The sequence below is a fragment of the Schistocerca nitens genome, chromosome 1 (assembly GCF_023898315.1).
Source record: "Schistocerca nitens isolate TAMUIC-IGC-003100 chromosome 1, iqSchNite1.1, whole genome shotgun sequence".
NCBI lineage: Eukaryota > Metazoa > Arthropoda > Insecta > Orthoptera > Acrididae > Schistocerca > Schistocerca nitens.
The window spans coordinates 433,598,564-433,620,061 of record NC_064614.1 but is presented as its reverse complement, the minus strand read 5'-3'; the positions used below and the strand labels follow the sequence as shown (position 1 = coordinate 433,620,061).

At 40.5% G+C, this 21,498-nt stretch overlaps 1 protein-coding gene across 1 annotated transcript in view; it reads right to left on the bottom strand.

Annotated features, from left to right (window-relative positions):
- Positions 1-21,498, bottom strand: part of LOC126235939 (zinc metalloproteinase nas-4-like) — a 130,443-nt gene that overhangs the window by 22,438 nt on the left and 86,507 nt on the right. The window contains exon 8 of the mRNA XM_049944910.1: positions 17,828-17,896. Within this exon, the coding sequence (XP_049800867.1) occupies positions 17,828-17,896 (69 nt within the window). The remainder of the gene's footprint in view (positions 1-17,827; positions 17,897-21,498) is intronic.

Genomic DNA, 21,498 nt, shown 5'->3' with positions numbered 1-21,498 from the left:
ATTCCCGTATGTTGCTGTTTTATGGAAACAAGAGGTAATAAGTCGGTGTGATGGTTGGCACTGCTAATTTATAACCAATTTTAGTTATATTTGGTTTGGTCTCTCCATATGCACATCCTGTGTCATGCCCTGAGTTCATTCCTTTCTTGTTTTCATTGCTGCCACAATCTAAAAATCTACTTTCGCAACTGTCTGTTGCAGCGAATAGAATCAGTATTCTTAAAGTCCTTTTCCAATAATAATCGATACTCGCCAACACCCTACCGTCCAAACATTGCCCGTTCCGCTTTGCTATCTTCTCAGAGTACAACTAATTGCACCTCGGCTCGAATTTCACTATGTGAAAATATTCGCCCATTCAGTGTTAAGTGGTCTTAAAAGGACCCCTTGAGTGCGAGATCACAAGTTCAATCTTTAGCAAGCCTCATTTAAAAGTCTTGTCTTAACAATTATGAGAGGAAAAATATTAGCTGCTAATGAGAGCAAACAGTTAGGGGAACAAGTAAATACAGATTTAAATAAAATGCAGGAACAAGTAAATAATCTGGAAAAACAATGGGAGGATATGCACACCATAATGGGAAATCAAATCAAGGAAGGAAAGTATGTGTGCGAGAAATTTGGTGTGCAAGTGGCTGCTAAATCTACTAACCTGGAAACTAACAAACCTCAATTTACTACAGCTGTAGGTGAATAACTACGTAACCATGATGGTAGATTAAAAAGAGTATAACCAAGTGTTGCTAACAGTAGTGGCTATGTAATATCTAATGGTGTGGTAGAATCTTCAGAAATTGAAAATGTGACACATCGTCTGTTTGTGAGATTTGATCCAAGTAAAAATGTACATCCTAAAGAATTTTGAGATGATTTTGAGGAGGTGTTGCCCAAATCATGGAACGACAAGCAAAAAAATTGGCTTTATAGCGTCAAATTTGATGGGTGAAGCTAGAGTGTGGGGAAATTGGGCAGTAGATAAATATGACAAGATAGAGGATTTTAAACAGGCATTTTTTGAGGAATATTGGGGCAAACGGAAGCAGATGGTCAGATGGAAAATATCACCCGAAGAAAGATACTATTAAGAAGTTTGTGCAAAAATCGGTCACAACTTTGTCATATTTGAGCTCTAAAGTGGAGACGGAACAGATCATTAGCGAGATAGAGAATAAGTTGCCTTTGTACTGGCGTAATAAATTAATCCCTGAACCTACGGATGATATTGATAAATTCATTCATTATGTTGAGAAGGTAGAAAATCTTCTAAAGGAGGAGGAGAATGCTAGGAGGGATTATAGGCCTCCTGTTAAGCAAAATGAAAGCAGAGCTGAGGCACATGCAAATAGAACAAGACTGCAAAGATCCAGTAATTAAAGAACCAGGTACCGAGGGCGAGGGGGTGCTGTTGGAAGTAGGTGTAATGACAGAGAACGAAACGTTGAATATAGACAGCAGCAGTCCACTGACTGCGCGGAGTGCCGTAGACAGCCAGACGAAAGAAATGTCAGTGACAATGACCGCGTAGGAGAGGGGGAAAACTAATGGCATTTGCAGGATGTGGCACCACAGGTTAAATCCGCTAGCAGAATCGTTTGTAAGGCAGCCACCAACTGAACATCTTGGAGTTCGTATAGTAAAAACAGATGTTGCAGAGGAGAGGGACACTGTTAAAATATGTGTTTTTCATTGAAGTGTAGTAGTGTAAGAAAAGGTCATAACAGCGATTCCAGGAACCACGTTAATGAGGAACAGCTATTAGAAAATAACGATTCAGAACAGGATGTTAGTGTGAGTGAGCACTGCAATGCAGATGAGGAGCTTACAGTGAAATGTGGAATTAGCACTGTAATAGGGGAAACGGTATTAGAGGTACCTGAGGAAGAATATAGAAAGGCAGAGGAAGTTTTACATAGATTAGGAGTAGTGTCTCATAGTGACGAAGAAGAAACAGAAGTGGAGGAAGCAGGGGGTTATTTTGATAATTCTGGCAAAACGATAGGAAAGGTTGCATAATCCTATATTATTATTATTATTATTATTATTATTATTAAAGAAGGAGAGTGTTGGGAGAAGGGTTTTGATTTGTCAGTAGTGGACAGACTAATTAAATCTGCCGCAGTTAAAGAGGAAGAAGACTCCGTGAATATGTGCGTAATTTCCACAGAAGGTGCGGGATTCAATAGACGTGATGTAGTGCAATATTTATTAGATGAACCTGATTCTGAAGTCAGAGAGAAAACTGCAGGACAGCCTATAATAGAAGTTATTATTTTTAATGAGAAGGTTCCTTGTTTACTGGATAGTGGTTCCGATTTATGTGCAGTGTCACAGGGTTTTGTGAATGCTCTCCCCGCTAGTAAGGCCAGTGAATGGCATAAATATTGTAGCCACAGGGAAAAGTAAGAAAGAAGTTAAACATGAAGTTATGCTACCTGTCAGGATCGGTGATGTACAGTTGGACCACAATTTTCTGATAATGAATGGCTTAAGCGTGGAAATGCTGGTGGGAGCAGATTTCTTACAAAAGTACGAAGGAAAAGTGGAGTTTGGACGTAATGAAGCGGTCATTGTGGTGAAGGGAAGAACAGTAGCTATTCCTTTTATTGGTAAAAGGCAATATGAATCCGACGAGCAAAGTGACAGACCTATACGTTACCGCCAAAAGAAAGAAAGAGGATATTGTGGGGTATAATGAGTATGGCGAAAGGAAGGAAGTAGATCCTTCTGAGGTAGAAAACATCCGAATAAGAATTAACGGAAAAGTACAGGGATTATCGGATTTGACAGAAACACAAAAGGATGAGCTAAAACAAATTTTGAGCAGGCATCAGGAAGTGTTTTCTAACCAGCCAGGACTAGTTCGAGATTACGAATGTTATCTAACTGTAAAAGAGGATGCACATTTCTCCTGAAAGCCATTCGCTGTTGCGGAAGTACACAAAGAAGTTGTGAGAGATATGATTCAGAAAATGCTTAAAGCGGACATTATAGAAAGGGGAATTAGTGTGTATAACAACCAATTGGTTGTCATGCCTAAAAAAGATGGTTCTATTAGGCTCGTTTTGGACGCTAGAACTTTGAACAAAATAATATTGCAAGAGAGTGAGAGGTCTGAAAATAAAGAAGAATTATTGCAAAAACTTACAGGTGCAAAATTTTTCACATCGATTGATGTAACTTGTGGTTATTGGAACCTACCCTTAGCGAAGAAATCTGGGAAATACACAGCTTTCCTGTTCGAGGGAAGGTGCTATCAGTACAAGACTGTGCCCTTTGGGTTAAACATCAGCGTTTGTGCATTTGTTAGGGCAATGTTCCTAGTGCTAGGTGACCAGTTATTAAGAAGAATTACAGTTTATGTGGACAATGTGTTGATTTCAACTCCCACTTGGGAAGAACACCGTATGTTGTTGGATAAGGTTTTAGAAGCAATAGAAATGGGTGGAATGAAACTCAAATTAGACAAAACGGAGTTTGTGAGGAAAGAAATAAAATTCCTGGGACTAACTGTTAGTGGAAAAGGAATTACGCCCGATCCTTAAAAAATTAAAGCGATTAGGAATTATTTGGCACCTACTGCCCGAAAGGGTTTAAAAGGTATGTTTGGTCTTTTTGGATTCTATCGAAAATTTGTGCCTGGACAATTATTCAATGCACCTTGTCTGAGAGAACTATTAAAGAAAAATGTACCGTTAGATGTACAAGTGTGTGTCAGAGGGCCTTTGAAGGACTTAAAGAGGCGCCGCTAAATAGTCAGATCGTAACCATCCTGACTTTGCCAGCCTTTCTGTTTTGGATCAGATGAATGTGGTTCTGGTCTGAGGGTGGAACTGTTCCAAATTGAAACAGAAGGAGAAAACCAAGATGACAAAACGATCGCGCTTGCTAGTCGATCGTTGCAACAGGCGGAAAGAACTATGACATTTCGGAGCCGGAAGCTCTAGCAATTATATTTGGGCTACATATATTTTAACATTACCTATTAGGCCACAAAGTAATAGTGTACAGTGACCATCGGGCCTTATCATATTTGCAGACATGCCAACTAAAACACGGCAGACTGAGGAGGTGGTCAATGTATACGAATCTTCAGCAATTTGATATAAAGTACATAAAGGGCTCAGAGAACATTGCAGCCGATATATTGTCTGGAAATGTGAAAGAAAACGGGTAAGAAGTAGTTCTTTTAGGACAATGGGAATGGAGTGATGTTTTGCTGACAAGAATACAATTAGAGAAAGAACGACCGCTTAAACGCATTTGTAAGAACCTCAGGAGGGAACAAAATCAAGATGACAATATTAAACTGGTAAAAAGCCGGCTAGGTCATCCCGATTTTCCGAAAATAGCGGAATATTACAAAATACATCAGGAAATATGATTGAGGCGAAGAAAGAAAGACGAGGAATAATGACGCATCTGTTTCCCAGAACAACATGTGGACTTACTGGTAGATTATGTGCGTAGGAAGCACGGGCATTATGAAGCCACAAAAAGTACTGCGAAACTGAATAAGGTAGTAATTTTCGATATAATGTGGCGCAGGGTACAGAAAAGGCTGGTATCTTGTGGCAGATGTCAGAAGGTGCGAGCAAATAATACAATCGTACAGGGACAAACATATTCTGTAGAACCTCAGAATAGGCTAGATCTTGTAGCTGTGGACATGTTTGGCCCTTTACCTGTTTCAAGGTGGGGTTGAGAATATGTCTTTGTACTGGTAGATGGATTTACGAGGTATGTTACGTTTTACCCTATTAAAAAGGCAAACTCCAAAGTAACTATTAGTAAACTAGAGAAAGATTATTTTGTTAACATTGGGGTGCCGAAAGCCATGTTTTCAGATAATGGACCACAATTCATGTCCAAGAGGTTTGATGAATGTTTAAACAAAAGGAATATAAAACAAATAAAGATTTCAGCCTATTTTACCCAGGGAAATATGTGCAAAAGAATAACTAATCTAAATCGACTCTGTAGGACGTATTGTCATTAGAAACACTGAGCTTGAGCCAACTACTTAGAATATTTTGAATTTCACACTCTTTCTGAAATGGCCATGGAGCAGAAAAAGAGGATAGCACGGGAAAGTATCAGAAAAAGGGCTCTGGAAAAAAAAGAAGACATGATGCGAGAGCGTGTCCTACAAGTTTTCAAGTAGGCGATTTAGTGCTGGTGAAACCAAGGAAAAAACTAAAAAGCTTACTGCAGAAACAAAAAAGTTCACAGATGAGTATGTGGGGTCCTTTAGAATTGTGGCCAAGCCTCATGCCAATGCATATAAACTAGAATATGTTAAGTTGCACAAACTTCTGGGATTGCGAAATATCACTGATTTAAAAAAGTACATACAGAAGGATGATGGGGACAGAAGTAGTTAATAGACCTAAGGGTACGCACATTCTTAGCGTCGTCAGGTGTATGACGAACACCAGACATCCTGAGTTGTTGAAAATATAATTTCTTTTTCGTTTTGTATTATCAACCAAACTCTTCATCAATCAGAACTTTTTTGCTATTTTCTTTCCTTCTTACCTATCTTAGTAAATAATGTATATAAAATTGTACAAAGAGAGTAAATGCCATCAGATAATAAGGGAACTGGTAAAAGAAAGATATTTTTGGAGGTAAATGATTACTAAAAACTAACACCAATGAATGTGGAGTGAAAGCTATGTACAAAGATATACTGAAAAAATAATGTAATGTGACTCCTTAATATGTGATTTCTAAGCCATTTTCAGAACAGGTAGAAATGATGTTTGAAGATGTTTGTGGTAAAGGGCATAAGAAAAGTGCCTAGTAGAAGTAAGTAAATAGATTATGTATCTGATGTTTATTTGAGAGCCACATAAGTTGGCGTGAATATTTTCAACATTTCCAGTAATTTTGCATTCTCTGTGTATCATAGCTTGTTTTACGTAAAGTCATAAGATATTTTATAGCAACTGTAAGGTAAATATTTTTTCTGAAAAGAAAAGTTAAAGAAAACATAAATTTTTGAAAAAAAATTGTTTTTTTTTTTTGCTTGCTTACATAGTAATAAGTATTGCTTTCAGCGGGAACTTGCTTAGGAATTCTCCCACTATAAAATGCACCAACCTTGTGTGAATGCTCTGAAAAGCTAATCATTTGCATATCACAGTATCTTCCTGTCTACGTGGTGTAGCAATTTTAATGGCCAGTGGTGTATATTAGGTTTCATGAACTCTACAATACCGACTGTAAAGAGCATTAAGTGGTTTATTTCGTTGCAAAACAATATAGAAATTTGTCAAGCAATTGGTTAAAGTATAATTTAATTTCGAGGAAAACTTGAATATTTGCTAATGTAAATCAATTTTATTACTCGCTATCAAGTCCAAGCCTTTGAAATCTGATGTAACATCGGAAAAATTTTAATGTATTTTTGATATTTCGTTCATTTGAAGAACTTGTAAGTAGGAACAATTTTCATTAAAAATCCCATAGTTAAATTTGAAGGTTCAGTTACAGAATTCAGTAATAACATTGCCGTTACATGAACCTTAAATGCACTTAAAAGTAATTTTAGGTTCATAGGGTGCGTGTAACACAGCAAGTTATTACGGGATGACATTCGTTGCAGTAAGGCACACAGCCATCTTGTACGGTGGCTGCAGGATGGCTTTGTTTTTTTTTTTTTTTTTTTTTTTTTCACTTTGCTCACAGCATAGCTGACGCTACCTGCCGTGAGAATTGCATAGCGTAACATTCAGTTGATACGAAGATTCATACCCTTTACTAATCTAAATAATCCATATTAGTTATTATCATATTTTGGTACACAGCCTTTTGTTATTAATGGAATGACGCTGTCAAAATTTCAGATTTTTATTTATTACAGTTCTGGAGATAAAGTGTATTATCCAAAAGTCCTAAAACCTACGCTTGTTTTTTAAAACAAAGTTAGGAACAGTAACAGATTGACTTTCATTATCATTTGAAGCATTACAAAGTTGTCAGTCCATAAAAATTAATTAATTAGAATTTTCTTTTTAAAACTTTAGTCACTTTGCATTACATAATACAAAAATCGGTCAAAATTATTATTTTATTATATTTTGTTGTGTGAGTGCGTGATAATGATTGAGAGAGTGTATGTGGGACATACGATAAAATCTAATATTTCATTTTACGTAAAACCTTGTACAAACGAACCGTGGGAAAGTTATGTTGCAACCACGATTCAGGTGACGTATGTCTGTGTGAGCATGCTTTTGTATAAAAGCAGCCAGAATGGCAGTTAGGGGCGGAATAAGTTTATCAATTTGAAGAATATTTCGCACTTTGTTTATTTTGATTAAACATAATACAAGAAATTGAAGTTTTGCTGACATTAATTACTATCAAATTAGTGATTGGATAAGGCAAGATTTTCCGCTAGAATGATCAGGAAGCAATGTTCTGTTTGGCCGTTTAGATCAACAACCAATCAGAATTGAGCCGTTCCCGTGCAAATAGGGGTGTGGTCAGACAGGAGAGTACCTCGATAGAGTAGGTTGCTAGCCAGCCTATGGGTAACACGATGTTAGATCGCTCCTTAAAAATATTCTGTAAGATCAGGAAATAGTGAGCTAATTTCGGTTCGAACATATCGTGACTGAAGCGGCTGGAGTTACGAACATTTTAATGAAAATTTGGTGTTTCTAAGTTAAATAGTTTGAGAGATAGGAGCGTGCCAACTTTCTGGTCGTAGTATCAATTCCTCGTGGCGTGTTTCGTGCTCTCTATTAAATACTCTGGCGAGAACTTCTTACGAAGAAGACCACTGAAACGACCGAGTGTTTAACTCGCAAATAGTTGTGGGTCTGTGGTTGGTAGAACGTAAAAATTAGTCGGGTCGGACTTGCTAAAATTCTGCCTGCTTTTCGAGTGAATATTTGTTATACAGACAGTGAACTTTCAATGATAATGTTTCACCATATTAAATAAGGACTTGATAGCTATTTCATGAGTTTCAATACAAATAAAAAACAGAGTTAATCTAATTTTAAATGCTTTTCTGCAAGTAGACTGAATATCCCGAACGCCCGATTTTTTAATCATGAACTTTCAGGAAGTGACTTTCAACTAGTTACGCGGCCTCTGTGTGGTAGGTATTAGGTAGTGCTTTCATCGATGCCGCATTACACTGCCTAGCATGTATCTGCTACCACAGAGTGAAGGGACATCGAGAAGAATCCTATCGAGGTAGGTGGACTGAACGATAGCATTAAAAACAACACAGACGACCGACCCCGCCCCATCGCAGGTGGTAGTATTGAGAGTGCAATGGGAATTCCACAGTTAATTGCAGAGGAGAGAGCGGATAGGTGGAAAGAGTACGTTGAAGGGGAATATTTGTCTCATGTGATAGACGAAGAAACAGGAATCGATTTTGAAGAGCTAGGGGACCCAGTACTAGAATCAGAGTTTAAGATTACTTTGGTGGACAAGATAACATTCCATCAGAATTTCTATAATCATTGGCAATAAAGTGACTATTCACATCAGTGTGTAGAATGTATAGGTCTGGCGACGTAGCATCTGATCACTGGAAAAATGTTATCCACACAATTCCGAAACTGCAAGAGCTGACAAGTGCAAGAATTACAACAGCTTATGCATCAAAGTTACTTACAAGAATAATATACAGGAGAATGCGGAAGAAAATTGAGGACGTGTCACATGATGATCAGTTTAGCTTTAGGAAAGGTAAAGGCACCAGAGAGGCAATTCTGACATTGTGATTGATAATGGGAGCAAGGCTAAAGAAAAATAAAAGCACCTCCATAGGATTTGTGAATCTGGCAAAAGCGTTCAACAGTGTAAAATGGTGCAAGATGTTCGAAATTCTGGTAAGCTATAGGGAGATACGGCTAATATACAATATGTAATAGAGGCAAGAGCGTACAATAAGAGTGGAAGACCAAGAACATAGTATTGGGATTAAAAAGGATGTAACCTTTGGCCCCTACTATTCAATATATACATCGCAGAAGCAATGATGGAAATAAAAGATAGGTTCAGAAGTGGGACTAAAATTCAAGGTGAAAGGATACGGATGATACGATTCGCTGATGACATTGCTGTTCTGAGTGAAAGTGAAGAAGAATTAAATGATCTGATGAATGGAATGAACAGTCTAATGAGTACAGAACATGGATTCAGAGTAAATCGAAGAAAACGAAAGTAATGAGAAGTAGCAGAAATGAGAACAGCGAGAAACTTAACATCAGAATTGATGGTCACGAAGTAGATGAAGTTACGGAATTCTGCTACCTATGCAGCAAAATAACCAATGACGGACGGAGCAAGGAGGACATAAAAAGCAGGATAGTACCGGCAAAAAGGGCATTACATGACGATGGAGCGGGTTATTGGCTGAGAATGTTTTAAAGGAACCATTCCGCCATTCAAGTAAGTGAATTAGGGATGCCGCGAAATCCTGCATCTTGGAGGGTGGTTGAAGATTTGAACTTACTCTTTCCGACTATGAGTCCATTACCTTAATCATAACGTCATCTTACTCTGTAAAGTACACTTTAATATGACTTTTGTTAGTGCTGCTTACTAAAATAAGTGAGATAAAGAAAATATTTTCCTTTTAATCCAGATTTTGGATTGTTACTAGCTCCAGTCAAATCATATAGCTTTTCCTCGCTTTCCTCAAACATTTGTTGTTGGATTCATTATCGGCAGGGCGCCTTGGCCGTTAATTTCTCCAGTCACTGTACATTATAAGCAATGTGAAGTTATCTTATACAGAAACATTATTGTGGAAATTAAATTACATCTTCGTCGGTACCTCGTATAGTGTGACAAGCATAATGAAATTGTAAACACTTACTTGAAGTTCTGTTAGTGTTATTTATTTGCTCACAAACCGGTTTTCGGTTTCTTAGGCCAGCATCGAGTGAAAACAAAACGTCTCAACTTCGAATAAAATGGCGTGTGACGTACACAGATTTTACAGATTCGAAGTTTTTACAAATAAAGGCACAACATAAACAAATGAAAATAAGAATTTAACAGAGAAGAAAAAAAGCAACCTCGCGTTCTGTGCCACATTTTCATTGACTTCGAGTATTTCCATTAGTGTCATCTCTTAACGGTATCTAGATAGTCACACTATACATCACATGACTCTTTTCTGGTAAAACGTATTTTCACAAAAGTCGAATCTATTTTCCCTAGGATCCAGCTACTCTCATATTATGAGAACCAAATTATCACAGCTCTGCCTGACAGATCAACATATAGTTTTCGCTAGTTCTTGCAGTCGACCATACATACCCCAATTTGTCCCAAAGGTATGATTACATTTGAATATTTTGAATATTACCTTGGCGATGTTACTTGTAATATGCACGACTAAAACTGCAAGATTTTACCCTTTTTTGTATGGCTATATGAAAGTTTGACAACTCCTGGAACAGAGCACCAGTTTTTGTCATTACCCACTGGTTTATGTTGGCTAGCAAACAGAAGTAATATGATTTCACTAAATTTGATTCTTTGAATATTATCAGTCGGTTCATAGCTATAGCCATTGCAGAGCACAATGAGTCTGATTGTTCACAATTATTTTCGGAAGGCAGTTTTCATATAATGGAGCAGATACATGTGGCCATGCTCTTTGAAATGGAAAGCTACATGTTAGTGATTTTCTGAGTGCTGCTAGCCTGCAGCGAATATAAAGTCGCTGTTTTTTTTATAAATACAAAAAAAGAGTTTCTTTGTGTTGGTGTTTGTATTAAAGTCCGAGAAATTTATAGAACAACTTCATAGCTCATTGTGCAATGATTGAATAATATTGGTATTTAATGTTGAAAGAATGTTTTTAATTGTCGAGTTTCACCTGCACACTAGCACAGCACATTATCCATATCTGAGACAGTATTTAATTTTGCATTTCATGGGTGCCTTATGTAAGAAAACTTGTTCAAAGTTACCCACGAAAATTTCACACAGTGTGAGACTGAAAGGGAAAGTCATGGGTAGGTTATGAGACAATCTATAGAAGAGTTCTCAGACTGGAAAGAATTATGTTATACGCATTTTTGAATACCAAATATTAATCATCTAATTCTATTTGACTTCTTGTAGATATGTGAAAAAAAGTCGGCAGATATATTAACGCACTCATCAGTAGGTAATTCATAAGTAAGCTAGAGGTGTTAGAAGTTCGGAACTGGATGACACATTATATCTTTAGCTTTATCCATTAGAGGTATGGAGTTTCTGACAACAAACGTGGGAGGGAAATCCAAGAAGAACCAATTCACCACTTTTCTTTGTAGTGATGTGTTCTAGCTCCTTCACAAATAACAATGAGCAGAGAAGAATGACAGTACTGGGCGTGTTACAAATGTAAATGTAAAATTTTGTTCCCTAGAGTTTCGTAAATCCACTCATTTGCTTTCAGAGTAGAATAGTAAGTGTAGGTATAAAATTTTGTTAAGAACCAAAGGAGGTGGCTAAGTGGGGCGTGTCTGCCGACTACACAACGGCAGCCTAATTCAATGTCAACACGGGTGACCCGAAGTACAAATAAGCTGTGAACTTATTTCATCAGACTGTGAGAGAGGGAAGCCAAGAACAACCGATTCAGCACTTCAACAACAGTACGGAACACACAGAACGTGCTACTGTATGTATGTATGTATGTATGTATTAAACCGGGGACCTAGAAACGGCGGGGAGGCTTCGTCCCGCCGTAGCCCTCAGTGGTCCACGACCCCACAACAGGCCGCAGCAGTCCACCTACCCAACCGCCGCCTCACACCGAACTCAGGGTTATTGTGCGGTTCGGCCCACATTGGACCCCCCAAGGAACGTCTCATACCAGACGAGTGTAACCCCAAATGTTTGCATGGTAGAATAGTTATGGTGTATGCATACGTGGAAACGGTGTTTGTGCAGCAATCGCCGACACAGTGTATCTAAGGCGGAATAAGGGGAACCAGCCCGCATTCACCGAGGTAGGTGGAAAACTGCCTCAAAAACCATCCACAGGCTGTCAGGCACACCGGACCTCGACACTAATCCACCGGACGGATTCGTGCCGGGGACCGGTGCGCCTTCTCGCCCGGGAAGCAGCGCGTTAGACCGCGCGGCTAGCCGGGCAGGCTACGTGCTACTTTAATGAGGCTAAATATAGTAACTTTACTTAGAGATGCCACAAGAATGCCTTTCAGGAGGCAAACTTCTCATAAAGGAACGCTCTGAAACCCTGAAGTTAAACACTAGATCAGCCAAGAGCACTGACAGGCTGAGAAAACGAGGGCACAATCGATTACCAGTGTAAAGAGGGCGAGAGGGGCTGAGGGGAAGCACGTCATCTCCTGATACAAAACCTGTGCCCTCCTCAAGCTCGCTGTCAGAGTTGGGCCATTGCACCTGCGTTACGAATACCGGTGGAAGACCAGTTCTGTTAAGATGCAGGATACTCTGGTGAATTCAAAAAGTGTCTACAAGCTTCCAACAACTTGTCCACTGCTGCAAATCCACAGCAGCCCGACCGGGCAGAGGACTTCTGACTTGCAAACCGCATTTCGTCCGGTTACAATGTGACAGACTGACGATAGAGGCTGGGCCGATCTTCTGTGGATGAAGAACAGATCCGTCCGTCTGCAAGACGTTCGACTTAGGTGCTGAGCGCCTGTGTCGCCGGTACTGCGACAGTACGAGTACCACCGTAGCGGCTGCGTGCTTCGACCGCCATTGGGGCTGTCCTTCCTGTTGCTGCTGGGCCTTCTGCCTCCACGCCTTCTCGACAACCGACATCAGGGATGTGCAGATTTTTGAAGCTGAGAGCCAAAGCGCAGCTTCAATGTTGGAGAGCACTTGCACTCTGACGAGCGCCCACGGCGACGCCAGGCTGCTGAGACCCACGGCTGCTGCATCCTCCTGCAACGGGGCTGTGGCAAACACCTTAGGCATCGTCAGCACCTGTGCTCAGCAAGTTCCTCGCCGGACACTGACGTGCTGTCCGCGCTTTCAAGCAGCGCGGACTCAGTACGGTCGCTGCTCGATAGTGCTGGGAAGAAGACAGATTGTAAAACTCTCGCCAATAAATGATTGTCGATTGAATGACGTTTCATTGGCGGCCCGGTCCTCTACAGGATAACTCACCCCCGCTCTGCACTCGACCTCCTGACAACAACGCGACCCCGGCTCGGGATTGGAGTCAGAAGTGGAGGAGACACGTATTCTCCGGTTGCGGACATTCAGTTGTCAACTGATGATGACCTCCGAAGCCGAACACCTGATTATGGATAAATAAAACTGCGGAATATCAGAAAGTGCTTGCTTTCCTGTTCTCTTTAAAATCGTTCAACCCATTCGTCGCTGCTCACGCCTTAATTTCGGCTTTCGAGCTTTGCATTCACTGAAAATCTTCTCAGGTATTTACAGCTGTCCGTTCTTTGGAATGTCAAATCTTTGACTACTGGTAGCATCTTTTCGTTCTCCATCTTATTGATGTCCAGGTGATTTCTCCTCCCCTGACTAATTTAGGGTTGTGCCTTTAATGCCATGCCTTTGTATGTAGTATCCACGTAACGAGGTTTTATCTACTTTCAGTCATTAGTACACTGACATCTGCAAACGCAAGGGGGAATAGAATCACTATCAAATGTTTATTATTATTCATTGCAATTAATAATTAGCCGATAACGTAGCTATATGATCCGTGAATATGTGAGAACGCTGCATTAAAAACTTACAGTATTGCAGTAGTCGTATGTCATAAAATTTATATAAATAAAAATCCAAGAAGGGAGCCATAGACTTTAATACCCCCATGCAACTCTCCTCCCCTCATCCCATGGGACACTGAAGACAGCTTTTGGATTTAATTGAGGATATTGACGCGAAGATTGATAGTCAGGAACTGTACGCTACCAACTCACTTCACTTTACCGGCCAAATATTGATGAATAAGTTCTTTTTCTTCACCTAGAGACGAACCAGTAATTCTCAGCGCAACCTTGCGACTACGACATACATATATCTGTGATGGAAGCATGTGTTCATTTGCGCAGGCAGGACCTGTAAGAGGTGAGCTGAGACAAGAAATTAACGAAAAACTTTCATGGAAAATCCGTCCAGTGTACGCAGACATAGTTGTTTTCTCAATTTCGATCTTACCACCAGCCATCACTATTAAGTAATTCCTGTAATCATTGTCATCTACATCATAATTGTGGTACTTACGTTTTAGTGAGTGGCTGAAAAGCTTCCCCCTCTCCCCCACCCTCCCACCTCCATTTGATCCGTTATGAAGCTGTGAGGGGGGCATAATGATCCTCAGTAGGGAATATTTGAGAGGAGGGTTTCCATTTCTGTCGTTACCTTAAAACCAATGGAAATACTCTATAAAACTTTGTTCGCAAGCGGAGGATTGTAGGTATTTTTAATATGTATCTGCTTTTCTCCAATCCATTCAACTTCTTCTCCAGATTCGTTTAATTCTGGTGCCACACATTTCTGTGAGGATTCATTATTCGCATAATGAAGACGTAACGAGGAATATAATGTACACAGCGTCAACTAGACTAACATTTCTGAAATATCATGTATTCATGTAGTAGTAGAATTTACAGTTAACGTACTTCATCTACTATAATGATAACTTACTAATTTTAGTAAGTTTACATTACCATAGATGAAGTACATTAACTGCACATATTAATAATAACAACAATAACAATAATTGACACAATTATGGATACATCATATTCCAGAAATGTCAGTCCAGTTAGCACCGTGTTCAGTACATAACTCGTTACGTCTTTTACAATTAGTTGTGTCTGGTTAGATGGAACCGATCGAGGTAAGGATTTGGATAATGTCATCACACTGGCTTTTGTTACTGTACTACTGCCCTGCCGATATACCGAAAATTATGTCGAACGTTCGAGTATCAGGTGTACAAATTGTTTCATTCCGCTGTGTTTTAATCATTTCACTGAAACTCCACATTTATACTTCGAAGACGAATAAGGGAAGAACGTACGACAGAAAGCAACTACTGTTTTTGCAAAACATGGCTTTGTAACTTCTCCATGCGGTAACAGGTATTGTCTTAAGCAAACGTTTAGCTTTTCGTTTCACAATATCTAACATATGAGTTTTGGGAATCTGCTGCACATAACTCCTTTAACAAGGATTTTTTCGGCAACTCGTGCATCTAAAATCCATTCGTTATCCTTCAAACTTGTAAATACAGAACTTGGAACGGACAGAACTTCATATTTTAAAATAATTTTTTTTCGATTATAGCCGTTCGATGTGGGGAACTCCACTTGTAAGGAACGTATGAAACATGCAGTAATAAAACACCGTAACTTGATAACTACACTCCTGGAAATGGAAAAAAGAACACATTGACACCGGTGTGTCAGACCCACCATACTTGCTCCGGACACTGCGAGAGGGCTGTACAAGCAATGATCACACGCACCGCACAGCGGACACACCAGGAACCGCGGTGTTGGCCGTCGAATGGCGCTAGCTGCGCAGCATTTGTGCACCGCCGCCGTCAGTGTCAGCCAGTTTGCCGTGGCATACGGAGCTCCATGGCAGTCTTTAACACTGGTAGCATGCCGCGACAGCGTGGACGTGAACCGTATGTGCAGTTGACGGACTTTGAGCGAGGGCGTATAGTGGGCATGCGGGAGGCCGGGTGGACGTACCGCCGAATTGCTCAACACGTGGGGCGTGAGGTCTCCACAGTACATCGATGTTGTCGCCAGTGGTCGGCGGAAGGTGCACGTGCCCGTCGACCTGGGACCGGACCGCAGCGACGCACGGATGCACGCCAAGACCGTAGGATCCTACGCAGTGCCGTAGGGGACCGCACCGCCACTTCCCAGCAAATTACGGACACTGTTGCTCCTGGGGTATCGGCGAGGACCATTCGCAACCGTCTCCATGAAGCTGGGCTACGGTCCCGCACACCGTTAGGCCGTCTTCCGCTCACGCCCCAACATCGTGCAGCCCGCCTCCAGTGGTGTCGCGACAGGCGTGAATGGAGGGACGAATGGAGACGTGTCGTCTTCAGCGATGAGAGTCGCTTCTGCCTTGGTGCCAATGATGGTCGTATGCGTGTTTGGCGCCGTGCAGGTGAGCGCCACAATCAGGACTGCATACGACCGAGGCACACAGGGCCAACACCCGGCATCATGGTGTGGGGAGCGATCTCCTACACTGGCCGTACACCACTGGTGATCGTCGAGGGGACACTGAATAGTGCACGGTACATCCAAACCGTCATCGAACCCATCGTTCTACCATTCCTAGACCGGCAAGGGAACTTGCTGTTCCAACAGGACAATGCACGTCCGCATGTATCCCGTGCCACCCAACGTGCTCTAGAAGGTGTAAGTCAACTACCCTGGCCAGCAAGATCTCCGGATCTGTCCCCCATTGAGCATGTTTGGGACTGGATGAAGCGTCGTCTCACGCGGTCTGCACGTCCAGCACGAACGCTGGTCCAACTGAGGCGCCAGGTGGAAATGGCATGGCAAGCCGTTCCACAGGACTACATCCAGCATCTCTACGATCGTCTCCATGGGAGAATAGCAGCCTGCATTGCTGCGAAAGGTGGGTATACACTGTACTAGTGCCGACATTGTGCATGCTCTGTTGCCTGTGTCTATGTGCCTGTGGTTCTGTCAGTGTGATCATGTGATGTATCTGACCCCAGGAATGTGTCAATAAAGTTTCCCCTTCCTGGGACAATGAATTCACGGTGTTCTTATTTCAATTTCCAGGAGTGTATTTAGTATCAGAAACATCCGTTACACAATAAAGCTTAACTCCTTTGTACACTGACTTTTCGTTACATCTTTAACATTTCTGAATCTTCTGGCTACCTTATTTAGCGTCCTTGTCTACACATACAAAAAAAAAAAAAAAAAATTGCTTACGTCGTATCAGCTGTCTCCTCCCAGACGAGACATAATGAAAACAATTTCAGATTAGATCGAGCCTACAAGATAACGACTTAAGTAGCATTTATCTCTTGCTACTGAGAATTATGTGTAAAAATACGTAATACATTCAAGCATAATATTGCGAAAAACTGCAGGATTCAAAGATTTCTCTCTTTTAACACAATACTAAATGCGTCGATAAACGCACTCCAGTGAAGATAATTATGTTAGTTAATCGCAGCACAAGAAATAAAAATGTCACAGGAAATGGTTGCATGATATCGGTCAGAACATTCCGTAACCAATTAGCAGAGTTCAGTAGGAGCAGGCTTGAAATGCTGCCCAGCCGTGCACATTCGGTATACCGCGACGTCTCTAACACCCTGAGGTGAATGACCGAGCCGCGCGGGGTAGTCGCACGGTCTAGGGCGCTTTGCCACGGTCCGCGCAGCTCCCCCCGTCGGAGGTTTGAGTCCTCCCTCGGGCATGGGTGTGTGTGTTGTGCTTGGCGTAAATTAGTTTAAGTTAGATTAAGTAGTGTGTAAGCCTAAGGATCGATGACCTCAGCAGTTGGTCCCATAGGAAATTACCACAAACTTAGAAATTGAATGAGCGAACGGCTCTTCGACAAAGCCATGCAAGCATCTTTTCGGTCCTGAGACAGCAATGTCGGTGTTTTGCCTTTAATAACATTGACAGGATGTGAAGCTCTGTCGTTTCTTGCAAACTACAGACATTGCGCGATTGCTTTCTGTCTCATTGCGTAAGAGTTGTGCACATAAGCTGATACTTAAATTTATATATGCTGTGTATAACTTGGAAACATCATATTACACAGTAAGATGAAAGCGCTGCTATCTGTCAGGTTTTTATATTAGACTTACCAGTGTCATACGGCAGGCCGAGGCTTTGTGCTATGTGCCAACTATGCTTCTTGAACTGGCGCTCATAACCTGCGACAAAGTAAAACGGGCAAAGATAGTCATGCTCACTCTTTGTGTAAATAGTAGTTAGACTATTGGTTTTTTAAGTTATCAGTGTTTAGGCTGGTATGCTGTGTTTCCTACCTTGGGTTGACCTCTTCGTCACTACGTCACATCTACAACACTCTATAATCTAAATTCTTCATTTGTGTGCCCATAGCGACCGTAGTTGTTTTACAATTCTTGAGGGTATTTTTGTTCTGTCGTAAAATGAGTGACTTTTTTCACCGGACGCGTTTCGCTTGATTGCGGTAAAACATTACCAGTGGTCTGTAATTAAATTATTTACATTTTGATTTGCAACAAAAATACACTCAAGAGTTGTAAAGCAACTGCAGACACAATGGCCACACAACGAACTGTTTTTCGATCTAAAGGCAAATCAAAATATAAATAACGTAATTACAGACCACTGATAATGCTTTACCTCAATAAAGGGAAACGCGCCTGGTGAAACAAATCACGCATTTTTGTAGTTGTAACGACAGAACAAAAATACCCTCAAGCTCTATAATCTCTTCTAGTCTCGGTTTACTTGTGGTATTTATCTCTTGCACTGCTCCTCCCAGTGCAGGTTAATCTTCTTGGATGTCTCACTAACCTGTCTCTTCTTCTGGTAGTTGCTCTCCATCTATTTCTATCCTCACACTTTCCTTTTAGCAGGTTGTCTATCCACTAAAGTTTTTAACGCTCTTTGACAGCATCACACTTCAAATGCTTCCAGTTCCTCATTCTCCTGACTACCAGGATCAGTTTTCACACGACGCTGTGCTCAGAACGTACACTTGCAGAAACTTCCTATATGATATCATTAGTGCTCTTTAACACAAGAAATCTCTCCTCCTCTGCACCATCTGACTGCTTATACCTTCGTTGCTTCTGCTCTTCTGTGTAATCTCGATTCGTAGACTGGAGGATACTTCCACAACTGAGACATTATCAGTTCCGAGGTTAAGCAACTTATTATGCTCCTTTCTCCTACTCTTCATCACTTTCGCCTTTGTTCCGTCTATCCTTAAGCGACATGACGCATAAAGTATGCTATCCATTCCTTTCAACAGGTGTTTTACCAAGTCTTCCTTACACGTGGCCAGGGCGGGTATGCTATGTCATCTGAAAACCTTAGCGTTTTTAACTATTCCCCGGAACTTGTAATTGCGTTATGAAACGCTTCCTGACTTCGTTGGTTTCTTCTTCGACGCCCAATTTAAACAACAGTGGTGATAAGCTGTAATCCTGGCTTGCACACTTCTTAAGGCGAACCTGTCTCTTTTGACCTTCTATAATTACACCTATGTGTTTCGTGTACGTTGTGTATTATTCGTCTGTCTCCATACTTTAGCCGTAATCTTCTAAGGATGGTGAATACCTTATTTCACCATACATTAACGGAAGCTTCCTCCACATCAGCAAATGCTAGGAGAGTACCCTTATCTTGTCCGCCTTCCCTAGCCGAGTGGTCAGTCAGTCTGCATGTCGTAACAGTTGTGCGCAGACCAGCCGCGTTTCATTGCTGTCTGCTGTCAACAACACTGCCATGGGTGAGTTAAGCGCCTTGCTATTGTAGACAGCAAGTATTCAATTTAAGGAGATTTGTTGTATAATGCTATAATGTCACTACCAACACGAATACATATATTGAAAGAAAAGTTAGACTATAACTATATGCGACCGAATCCTAGCCCCAAGAACCGATGAAAATCACTTTTGAATACATAGTACGCATCCATGATTCACCACAACCTGAGCCAGCAATCAAAACCTGCCACAAGACAATCTGAAAACATAACCGGAAGATCGTCTCCAAAAACGAAGGGGAATTAGAAGCGGCATATAGCCCACCAAGGCACTGAACACATAGGTGAACTACTATGTAAGCAAGCTAAAAGACTACGAAATGCATTCGCAAATTGCACATACGATTTTACAACGGCTACACAAACTGCTAACATATAAAAATTCGTGCTGGACCAGGACTCTAGTAAATCGTATAGCCGTTGTATAAAGGTAGTCGCAATATGTGGATGCAACATTGGTCGAACTCTACCGACACTGTAAATTCAGACACTGTACTAATGTAAAGCTCAAAGAGTCGGAGACAAGCAGATGGAGCAAACCTCTGGAAATACAACATGACAACAGGTGTGCTAAACGCAATTCAGAGCGAAAAAAGACTTTCCTCCTTAAGTACAACTGGCAGGATGTTTGCAGGAAGGAAAAACTTCGGCCATAATTCCACAGGCCAACGATGGAAAAACTTTTTTGTTGATAATACATTATTCTTATGTTTTTTAGGGTGGGAAATCCAAATATGATACTTAAAAATCTGTATCACCCACCATTTCTTCGCATTTTACAGTTAGTTATTAAATTAAGCGATTTTTTAAAGAATTTAACAGCTTATATCTAGTTAAAATAATCTAATAAAAGGAGGTGTAATGAATGTAGATGACGTTGGTAGCACTGCTGAAAAACATTTTCTGGCAAAAAAAAAAAAAAAAAAAAAGGTCTTTAACACCGAAAACGCAGGATGCATGGCACCTGCTACCGATATGTAAATTTCTTTTTAATTGTATGTAAATATTTGTAATTTAAATGCTTTCTTTTAATAAGTAAGGACATTGCTTCACTGTATGTCTACATTTAGGTAAAAGTCTGTTGACGTTTCATTTATCTGTGTTTTACTGTGAAACTTATAAGCACTGGGAAAAAGGCGAAGGAATTGCTTTTTGCATCGACTAGCAACGATAATAGCAGTGCTTGTGCGTTATAAAATCTTTGGGTAGGAGGTTGTTGCGCAGAGCGCGCGGAGAGAGCGGGTATTCTGGTATTTAATTCTGTTCAGGTCAGTAAAAAAAAAAGGGCTCAGTTGTTCAGACAATAATATGAAATCCAATTTGAAAACTGAGTAGCTGCAAAGTAAAAAGTGCTTGCCTTTCTCTAAATTTCTTTGATGACGTTATGTTGAGATCTCTGAAAGTCACTGTTCACGTAACGAAGTTCAATACTAACATACAGCTTAAGTGGATATTTTCAAATCATTACTCGATTGCCTTTTTCAAAATTTAATGACAAACTTAAAGTAAAAGTGACTTCTCAGTTTTCTTTATCATTACATACTTAAAATTAGTGTCAAAAAACGTGTCATCCTTCAGTTGCCACGTCAGTGTTTAATAATAAATGTTTTTCTTTCCCATCATCTTGTACAGAATTTTGGATGTAAATCGCCCTTGTGGGCTGGCGACCGTAATTATTTCCTTTTCGTTCATTAGTGTAACTTTTGGATTCATGATCAGTGGTACCCCTTTTCCGTACAGTGTTGTTCGTGAGTGAATGCACAAAATAACTTTCATTTTTCCAAATTGTAGCCCTGTTCAATTTACTAAAAATAGAAAAAGTAATTAGACTTTTCTATCAGTAAGATCGGTTGTACACTTACCCTTTAGTTATTGGTATTAATTCTTGGGGAAAGATAGCCTTATGCAATTAGAAAAATTCCATTAGGTAAACACGCGATCCACGATGATAATTTATATCTCAAGCTGGATCGGTCGATTAGTAAGGGGGAGGTT